Source organism: Pygocentrus nattereri, chromosome 11 (assembly GCF_015220715.1).
Source record: "Pygocentrus nattereri isolate fPygNat1 chromosome 11, fPygNat1.pri, whole genome shotgun sequence".
Taxonomy (NCBI): domain Eukaryota; kingdom Metazoa; phylum Chordata; class Actinopteri; order Characiformes; family Serrasalmidae; genus Pygocentrus; species Pygocentrus nattereri.
Window position 1 is genome coordinate 36,569,139 of NC_051221.1, and position 10,883 is coordinate 36,580,021.

Consider the following 10,883-nt stretch of genomic DNA (forward strand, 5'->3'; position numbering starts at 1 on the left):
GAATGAAAAATTTACTTTTTCAGCACCTTTACCTCTAGCAGTGTAGTTACTGACGCCTACATTGTTACCACAGTAACCCATGCAGGTAGGCAGGTGATGTCTGGGCACACAAATCCAATCTAATCACTTGCAAATAACAGTCTGGATAGTCGTCTCAAAGGATCTGATTGGGGAAACAAATCCAATTTGCCTGCAGTCTGAACACAACCACATAGTCATGCTTCACCACTGATTTTTGCCAGTGTTAGCCCCAATCACAGAATTAGGATGGCCTTAGGACAGAGATTGGGAAATGCATCTGTTGTACAGACAAATTAAAGAATAATATAGAAAACGTATTCTATACTCAAGCATAATATAAGAAACAAAAACAGCTGAATGAATGGTGGATTGCAAACCCATATTTATTTCCTGCAGAGCTGAGTAACAGGGGGCAGTAGCATCACTATCTTCCATAAAGGGTGTCCACGTAATGTAATATACAGTGTATCTATTTTGGAAAAACTTCTACTGAACAATTACACACTGAACTGCTCAGTCACCAACTATATCACAGTTCAGTTTTAACATTAATATTTTAACAAATCACTTCTGTTCAGATTTTAAGGGGCAGTTCAGTATTTGTTGTATTTAACTGGACTTGCCCTAAACAAGCTAGTACAGGATTTAGTACATTTTTATATGTATTATTATATATTTATTATTCAAAGTCCTAAACACAAAACCTACAAAAGAGCTACAAATCGACTACTATTCTACACACAAATGAAGGGAAGATGGGAAGATACATGTTCTCTTCTTCACTCTCCCTCCATGCAGCTGTCGCCACCACTGTCTTCTCCATCTGAGAGCTGAGAGATACGGGTGGTCAGGGGGTTTCTTGGGGCTTGGGGAGAGTGTGTTTTCTTCTCTGAACCGTTACTCTGAAGGGGCCTGCTCTTTCTTCTTCCCGTCCCGCTTCGGCTTCCGCGAGTCTGTGGGGACATACCACACCGCATCAGTCACTAACAAACACATGGACACAATGAGATGCTGGCACATCACCAGCAGCAGGTCAGAAAGGATGAAGCTGCTGTGTTCCCAGTGCTTAGCCCTTGGCTCCCTCCGCTGGATCGCTTTAAAGAATGTAATCTCTCTACACCTTGGCTCAGCGGATTGCAGCGAGAGAACTGGCTCTGCTTCCTTTCAGTGATGCTTGGGGTAGGTCCACTGGTGTGTGGAGGTGATAAAGAGAGAGAGTGTGTGTGTGTGTTTGTGTGTGTGTGTGTGTGTGTGTGTGTGTGAGAGAGAGAGAGAGAGAGAGAGAGAGGTAAAGAGGTAAAGTGTTTAATTAAAAAAGAGGATTTGGCACTTGTTGTACCTGCAGTGTATTGTGTGGTAAATGTCAGGTTTAATCAACACCAGTTCTCCTCATTTCCTGTACCTGATCTTCTGCATGTTTGCACTTGTCATTAATCTACAGACTTATTCAACCAATCCCCCCTTAAACTTTGAGGCGCTGGTCAAAACAAACATTTCTGTCAGCATGTTAACCCAATCACCTGGTTCGATTTTCCAATGAGAGGGACCCTGTGTCAGGGTTCTATAGTGTCACTGTGTCACGATTGGCTCCTCCAAGTCTCCCCATGTGCTCGTGTTTACCTTTGTCCTGTCCATGTGCTCGTGTTTACTGGTTTTCCATGTGCATTTGTTTTGGTTTTTCTGTCCTGCCCCCTTGTTTGGTTACTCTGCCCCTGATTGTTCCCACCTGTGTTTCCACCTGTGTCTTGTGATCCCTTGTTAGCTCTCGTCTATTTAAGCCCTGTGTTTCCCTTAGTCTGGGTTGGTCTTTCTGTGATGTGGACCGAGGAGGCGGACGCATACGCTGACAAAAGTGACTCTTCTTATAGGCAAATCCACGGCCATAGTCAGAAACAGATGTCTGACTAAATAAACAGAAACACAGATGTCTTTGTAATGTGGTTTGTTGTTCTGCTTGTGCTGCTCTGTTTGTACTGTTTAGATGGTGTTTAGATGTTTGGATCTTGTTTGTTGTTTGATTCTTGGTTGAGGTTCTGTGCTTCTGTTTATCATGTCTGACCCATACTCTCTCCATGTTGGCTACGTGAACCTGGACCGTTACAATTATGACCCTGGATTTGCCGATAATAAAAGTCTCTTATCTCAGCGGATGCGTCCGCCTCCTCGCTCCACGTCACACACTGTTAAAGAACCTGTCTATAACAGTCTTTAAACAAGACATGAAACATCTTCTAGAAGTGTCAAATGTACATGTGTATTCTATTAACTTTCCATTAGCATAGCGTTAACACACTACTAGAATCTCATAGGAGCGCATGCAGAAATTAGTATAACTATAGAGGCGTCTTTTTTTTGTTGTTGTTTTGACCAACTTTTGACATTTAGTGCCTGAACTGAAGGCCTAGCTCTCTCTAATTGACATGGTTTGTCAATGATTTTTACCTATGTTTGTCCCAATCACAGACTCAACAGAGCTTTGTATGTTGTTGTGTATCTGTGTGTGTATTTGTTTATGTCCAGATAAGCAACATCTAGCAGGTGTGTAGCAGCACACCCCCCTTGCTCTCCCAAGGAAATAAAGTAAAGTTAATTAATATAATGTATTTTCTATGAGGTATTTACCTATGAGTTTGGTTGAATTGCATTTAAGCATTAACTCTGCGGTCCATAAACACGTCCGTCCATCAAATTTGAAGTTTCTATACATGTTTCTTTGTGATATTTCAGCACAGCCTGCCCATCTAATCCCACTAGATAATATTGTATCTCACATATGGAGTTATGAGGCTATTAAGAGAGGTGGAGACACATGTCATCTGCCTCTCACCATGTGTAACTGGTGAATTCATGTATTTATTAATATTTTGTGTAAAACTTTTACAGTTCAGTTACTGAGGTTGCTGCAGCAGTTTTGGAAAGTAGTGATGAAGATAACAGTATAATGATATGAACAATATGGGTATCATGCTAAATTGAGAAAATACCTTCAGACCCCAGAGGGGAAAGATCTGACAATAAATGAGTTAAGTGTGCTCTGAATCGCTAGCCTTGCTATAATTCTACAGATCTTAATGTTATTTTATCTAAATATATTTACACTGAAACTGCTGAAGAAATGGTTGCTTGGAAGTGAACCTATTAGCTACCAGGTTCGGTGAGCTCACCTTGCCTCATGCTGCTCTCTCCCTCAGTGACTGTGGCTGCTTCTGCAACTAACAGTGTGCCTTTTACAAGTGAGCTGCTGGGCTGAAGCTGAACTTCATTGAATTGTAACTGCAGAAAAGCTTACTTGCTGCAAATGAATCTAATCACTGGTTAGCTAGCTAGCTTGTGTTAGTACACCACATTTATTATTTGCCACTTTAGGCTGCCCTGTTTCTGCCCTGTTTTAACCAGGTGAGAACTGGCGATTAGCTACTAACCGCTCTCTAAAGCCAAGCTACATGATAGATGATGCACTTTAGGATCAAACCACTTTTGTTGGCAGGGAGAAGAACGCAACAGATAGATAAGCTGAACTTATCATGCAGAACTTATCATGGAAAACACAGGCTTGTTTTATGCACTACAATAACAAAATAATCTAAACTAGAAACCATGGCCCTCCTTTCAGGTCAGGTCCATCTTTACCTGATGACCCTGCCAACCACTGAGCAAGATGGTCACTTTCTACTGCATAACTGCTGTGTTCCGAAGTCACTGTTATTTTTTTTCCAGAAAAAAAGAAAATTAGGTCTAGAAAACTCACGAATGTGTAAAATGTTTAGTGAAGATGCAAAGCAGCTCTTATTGCTCTCACAGCTCTCTCCCTTTCTCACACACATACAAAAGTTTGTATTCCTGCCTTTGTGGGGAATACAGTAAAATGACATTAACCTTTTAACTCTTCTCACCCGGCTCTTTAAAAAAGCTTTATGGAAATCAGCCAAATGTTCCCACTACATCAAAAATGTTGATGTTTTTCTGTCTACCTACAGAGGGCTAATACACAATCCATCTCAACACACACACACACACACACACACACACACACACACTTTCCTCATTGGTGAGGGTAATGGCCCTGTCCTCCACTTTGTGTGCTTGTTTTCATTAGTTTGCCTGTTTCCTCAGCAGATTGCTGGGGAGCAGTGGGGAGTGAGAGTGCTGCTGAGGCATTTCATTTAACATTTCTGTTTGGGCTGCTTTAATATATATTCATTATCAGAACTGCACGGTTCTCTGGATGGGGCAGGGTACACACAAACACACATGCACATTTACACCCACCATCAGACAGTCTGTTCAGATGCCCCATCACGGACTGGACAGCTCCCAGTGGTTTTCTTTATTATAGAAAGTGTTTCTGAAATGATATGAACCCAGATGACATTGGCAGCTCCCAGTCGGGGCAGGCTTTGGGGATCAGGGTCCGAGGCTGTTTCTCATAATGTTTTATTTGCGTATCTCTGTACTGCGTGTACTACTGAGAATACTGTCTGGCCTCCAGGCTGCTCAGACCTCTACACTCCTCTGTTCGCTTATTCTTTGGCTGAAGAACCTCATGACAAACGTTGCTTCCGGCCCACCGTACACCAGGAGAAGCAGCCGCATGGAAGTCATTATGAGAAGCGGGACGGGAGCAGGGCAGGTGAGATAGCCCTGAGTGAGTGAGTAAGTGAGTGTGTGTGTGAGAGTGTGTGTATATGTCTACCTGTTTACCACAGCTCTGCTCACTCCACCATGACATCACCGCCCTGTCTCCCAGAAGCCTTTTGCTTATCTCACCACACAGACAGCCACAGCAACACATACCCTACAGTCTGTGTCTACAGCGTGGGTTTACAAGTAACAATGTAGCTGCAAGACCTAAAAAGATGGATTTGTGCTGGATCTTTGTTTTCAAGGTACAAATGAAAATAAATAAATAAAACTTTTCCAATTCTTGCAAATTTAGGGTTAAGTCTAGGTCCTAACAAGTAGAACACACAATATGTTGGGATGTGTATAGTCAGGAGACACAAGAATAATTTGGTAGACAGATAAACAAATACACAATCAACATATTTGTCTTATTGGAGTTACTCAGTAATAGGGATGTCAATAGAGCTTCATGGATGCGGGGCTAAGCCTCTACTAGGGGTGGTCTGGGGTCATGGTCCCCAGGAGAATTTTCCGGCCCTAAAATGTCTGTTAATCATGAATGTTTAGAGTAGCAACAGCCAGAAAATATATCACGAAATGGCTGTTTTGGTCAAACTAGCCCACAGGAGAGAGAGACAGACCCTCTTTGCATTAAAGACTGAGTTAGTATGACTTAAACACTATGTTCATCCACTTACAACAGGCACAGGTCAAGCAAAGTCAAGCAATATTATCTCCTCCTTCCTAGAGGTCCTAAATATATTACTCAAGCTCACAGATTACATATCAGTTCGATCTCTGTTGGTGCCATCTGAAAGTGTTCAATGAAATTCAAAAGCTTTTACAGCTCTCCCTCGCTTTTTTCTTGATCACGAACCTCCACTGGATCTGTTTTCTCAGCCCTGTCAGTCACCCTCAGCTTCTTTCTCTCCCTCTCTTTCTGTTTTTAATAATACATCATTTTTATTAAGCTCAGAGTCACAAGGAAATGGAAATAATGAGAGATGAATCAATTATTTATTTGTTTTAACTGATAAAAATCTCATCTGACTGGCCTTCAAAGGAGCTGCTGCCTCTTAATTTCCATCTACAGGTTGAGGATTTGAGAGATATAAAAACGCATTATGATCAACACTATGAACTTATGTGTGGTAAATACTGGTGTCTGTGTCTCCATAGACTGAAGAGAAATATAAAAACAAATATAAATATTTCATATTTAACTATGAATGCTTAAAGAGTATAAAAAGCTGCTCATGAACTCTCCTTCACACTCACACTATGAAGTGAATATTCTTAAACTAGTTGGCTTGTCTGCTAGCAAGCTAATATATTAAAATAAAAAAATAAATAAATAAGTGACCCTTATTAGTCCCACAATGGGGAAATTTCAACTCTGCATTTAACCCATCCGTGAAGTGAAACACCACATACACACTAGTGAGCACACACACACTAGGGGGCAGTGAGCACACTTGCCCGGAGCGGTGGGCAGCCCAATCCGCAGCACCTGGGGAGCAGTTGGGGGTTAGGTGTCTTGCTCAAGGACACCTCAGTCATGTGCTGTTGGCTCTGGGGATCGAACCGGCGACCTTCCGGTCATGAGGCTGGATCCCTAACCTCCAGCCCACGACTGCCCCCATATAGGGCTTTGCTTTGCTGCTTTTCTTTGCCTCATGTGAGCTTAATTATTTAGCTAGAAAGCAGCTGAATAAAAACCTGATAACAGGCTATACTGATTGTAATTATCTTCAAATCCATATTGTAGGTGGGTCTCATCACTCTCTAACTGTTTACTGCTTCACTCTGTATGTTATAGATATGGAATAAGGTCTAATCTTCGTTTTAGCTAAAATCCTGACTTCAGCTTCCGTAGCTGCCAACATATCTGACTTTGCAGAGCAAATAAAACCAGAGACGCTTTCCAAGTCTGATGTCATTGGCTTGCACCTTACAAGGTCTGATATGATGGGCTTACAAATGACGAGGTCTGATATGATTGGTCGAGCTGGTTGTTCCACTTTTTTCACTTTACATTAGTACATTTCTGGAAGCACAGCAGAAGCAACACTGTGGTGGAGCAGCAGCGACTCTCTCAGTTCTCACCCTGCTATTACAGTTTATCACGAAATTGTAGACGTGATAAAATGGTTCAATAATGAAGAATGACTGTATATTTATTTAGTAATGTGGGGGGGAATAATTAGTAGTCAATTTCCTTTGATTACTACTGAACAATCAGTAGGAGTCAAAGGATGATTCATAACAGTTACTGGATAATTGATTGTAGTTATTGGATGATTTATGGTATTTCCTGAATAATACATATATAATTTATATAATTTATAATTATAATAATAATAATAATAATATATTACTTCCAGAATTGTAGATAATTTATAGTAGTTATTCGATCATTCTTAGTAGTTACTGAAGAATTCGGGATTCAGTGAATAATTGATAGCAGTTACTGGAAAATTCATAGTAGTTACTTCATAACACAAAGTGCTTACTGGATAATTTATATTGTACTTACTGTATAATCCATAGAAAGTACAGAATAATTCTTATTATTCAGATTATTGACTGAAAAACAAACCTAGAGTATAAGGAGTTCAATTTCTTTCAACTCTAACAATATGAAATGGAGTGGTTTGTGTGAGTATTTTCCACCACTATCAGAATTTCCCATCATCCCTCACTGCTGGCATGCTGAAAACGCCACAACTGGAAACTGTTATTATAACCTCAGTACCCTGGGAAAAGCAAGTCAGATAAACCCCACACTCCCCACTGCACATAAACACTTATAGAGAGTCTTATAACACTGTGTTACGACATCCCCTCACTTTGCAACATTTCAAGAGCAATGAAAACTGATTCTAACCTGATCATTATGAAACCCAAGGTGTTGAGTGAGGTATTTTTAACATGCTAAGCTGTATAAGATCCTCAGACAGTATGTGGGAGGTTTTTTTCATTCAATAAAGAACTGCATTATGAGGTTTTCACATGATTCCTTCTTCTCCCCAGCAGGTCACAAGAGTTACTCGTCTCACACACACTCTTTACACACAGATTTAGAAATGGAAAAAATAATCACAAATAAAGATCAAAAGACCAGATGACAATATAAATAAAGCATTTCTTTGACTGTACAAAATTACATGTAAACAATGTTTCTCTCTGTGTCTGTGTCTGTGCTTGCACTGATATCTTGTGTAGCAGTGTGTGTGTGTAAATTAGTGATGTTGTTTGGATGAACATATTGCTCTAATTGGTTTTTGAAAGTCTCAGTTCATTCAGGCAAGGTTGTATAAATGATACAATAAACTGCATATCTGAAGCTTCTCATATTCGAAATATTTTTCCATCATTTGCGTGCTGCAAACAAATATACACTCTCAAAGGCTGTGTGTGTCTGCATATATTAAAGGCTGTATCCATGTGCATGTACCACAGGGTGTGTGTGTGTGTGTGTGTGTGTGTGTGTGTGTGTGTGTGTGTGTGTGTGTGTGTGTGTGTTTGTGTGTGCACGCATTGGGATTGTATAAATCTTGAATCCCTTTTTCAGCAAGGCCTCAACTGGCCATTCTGCTGGCCGGATAGAAATATCAACATGTATGTTTTAACTGGCAAAAGCAAATGAGAAGTTTTCTCCGGTATCTCTGTTATCAGACTACCTAGAACACTGTTGGCTCACAGATGTTGTGACTGTGTTGAGCTGCCAGTGAGCAACGGCGCAGAAAACAAAGTAAAGACAATTCACACCTCTTCACAATAGCAGCCATGCTGACATAAACTGAACAGCATACCTGCAGCTTTCCTCATATCCTCATAGCTCACCTACAAAGACAATTTAGTTTTTTAAATTTTGGGGTAGATTGGGAAAAATTGGCAAAATTGCAATCATGGGTTTAATTTCATAGAGTCTATAACACAGACGTACATGTATGTAATTTTACATCTAAACAGTAAAATATTTGAATATCTTAAACTAAAGCATGACTTTATATGCTATATAATTTATGCATATAATTCATAACTGGGCCCATTGAATAACATGAAAAAAATGCGGTTTTGCAAATAATGCAAAAAATGTGGTGAACAAATATTTGCTTATTTTAGTTGTTTTTATCACTAAATATGTTATGAGCATGTAATAGCATGTAATATTATGAAAAAGCACTACAGCTTTAACAATCCATGTTTATTTCATACAAGGCTTGTTATTCAGTAACTACATGGACTTCAATGCAAACTAATGAACCTGTTCTTAGGTTATAGAAGTGTGTAATAAAACATGGCCTGCTAAGAGGTTATTATTTACCTGGAAGATTGCTAAATTAGATGTCATCATAAAGTGCTTTAAAAATTGCTGTAACTTTGCAACAGCAGCTCTCGTTTAACACATATAATGTATTGAATATGTTAAAAGTAACACGAGGTTGTTGTCCTTAACTAGAAACAGAGATGTGTTAAAGTAGATCAATGTGTTATTTCTACATCAAACTCTATGGAATATATAAATTATACGTGTGTGCAGGTTTGTGCATACAGCACAGATCAGACCCTACATTATGTGAGTGAATATCCAGTAAAAGAAGATACAGAAGAAAACCCCCAACACACACACTCAGGACTAACTCATTTGACAGGATTCAACTTTACTGAACACTGAAACCTGCTCTGATAATTGCTGTACTTTTGGAGCTGTGGAATTCAGCTCTCTAAATAACTATAATAATCACAGAAGGAGAGTGTTAAGGGGGATGATAGAGAATGGAGGCAGAGAGTGATAAAAGAAAGAGAGAAAGAGACAGAGAAAGAGAGAGAGAGAGGGATAGAGAAATGTCAGTACCGTCTAAAGTGTTTCATTCCAAAAGAAGTCAGGAACTGCTTACTGATGCAGAGGCTAAAAGAAATAACCCCACCAGTCTTTAAATGGCAGAATCTCCAGCGAAAAGCAATTACCTCCCCCTTTCTCTCTCTCTCTCTCTCTCTCTCTGTCTCTCAATCTTAGCTCTACCATGTCTCAGTCCTCTAGACACACACAGTTTTGATTGACAATAGGCATCTAACAGGCATGCATCTCTGGTTGTTTTTTTTGTTAGCAAAGTTAAGTCAGCAGTTTTCTGAAGACATTTCAGCACCATGGACAGCGCCAGTGTGGGCCAGTCAGTACTGGATCAGCACTATGGACAGTGCTCAAGCTTAATTCAGTTTCTCAATAATGGAACAACATGGTGCTGTAAAGCTGTTCAATACTGCACAAACGTTCAAGTCCAATCAAATGACCATTCAGTACAACTTATTCATTTTCAGGAGACATAACTGAGGAGATTAGATATAAGGTGTCTGTGTCCATGTGTATAAAGAAGGGAAAAGTCAAATGAAAATAATTGGAAAAACAGGTTCAAGCAATATTCAAAGATTTAGAGAAAGTGGGGCTCCTACCAACCATGCAGGACCTGATAGATCACCAAACCTAGCACCATCAACAGATAAACAGAACTGAACACTTTCATCTTTAAGAGAAACTCATGCTTCACTCTTTCTTCAGATCTGATCAAAGACTCAGCACTACGGGTCTGAAAGGACTTGTAGCTGTCAAGACGTCATTACTAAGAAAAAGAAAAAAGAAAAAAAGAAAAAACTAAAACGGAAATTAAACAAAGAAGCTGCTGGTGTCCTCAGGACAATAGAGAACTCGGCATCACTGAATATGTTTGGAATTACTTGGATTTTGAGAAGCAGAAAGACTAAAGGCAGAGGGTGGACACACTAAATGCTGAAATATTTTACATTATTTTTAGTTGATGAGGTGGCTGTTTAATTTTATGTTTAACATATGCTTTTTTCTGACATTGAAAATGAATAACTTGTAATTAATTGCTGTTTTGACCGGAAATTAAATATACAAAAGTGTTATTTCTGGCTTTTTCACAGTACAGTATACAGCTTCTGACCAGTGATGATAACACTTAACTGTTTGGTTATTCATGTAATTTGTTATGGGTCTAATTTAAGAAATAAGTGTGTGTGTGTGTGTGAGTGTGTGTGTGTGTGTGTGTGTGTGTGTGTGTGTGTGTGTGTGTGTGTGTGTGTGTAGTTATCTTTACCCTGTAGCTTGGTCTTGGTCTTGCCGCAGGGCTTGGTTGCACTGACAGTGTTGGGGCAGTTAGCATCCATGAGGGCACGTTTCAGCACGCCAGTCCGGTTCTTCATCCCTGTGGCAA

General features: G+C 39.8%; 1 protein-coding gene across 1 annotated transcript in view; it reads right to left on the reverse strand.

The window, feature by feature from the left end:
• Window positions 1–379: 379 nt before the first annotated feature.
• Window positions 380–10,883, reverse strand: part of ptn (pleiotrophin) — a 95,372-nt gene continuing 84,868 nt past the window's right edge. Inside the window, exons 4-5 of the mRNA XM_037542960.1 lie at window positions 10,767–10,883; window positions 380–974 (exon numbers count right to left, since the gene is read on the reverse strand). The exon at window positions 10,767–10,883 is cut by the window's right edge and continues 42 nt beyond it. Of these exons, the coding sequence (XP_037398857.1) occupies window positions 919–974; window positions 10,767–10,883 (173 nt within the window). The 3' untranslated portion in view covers window positions 380–918. The remainder of the gene's footprint in view (window positions 975–10,766) is intronic.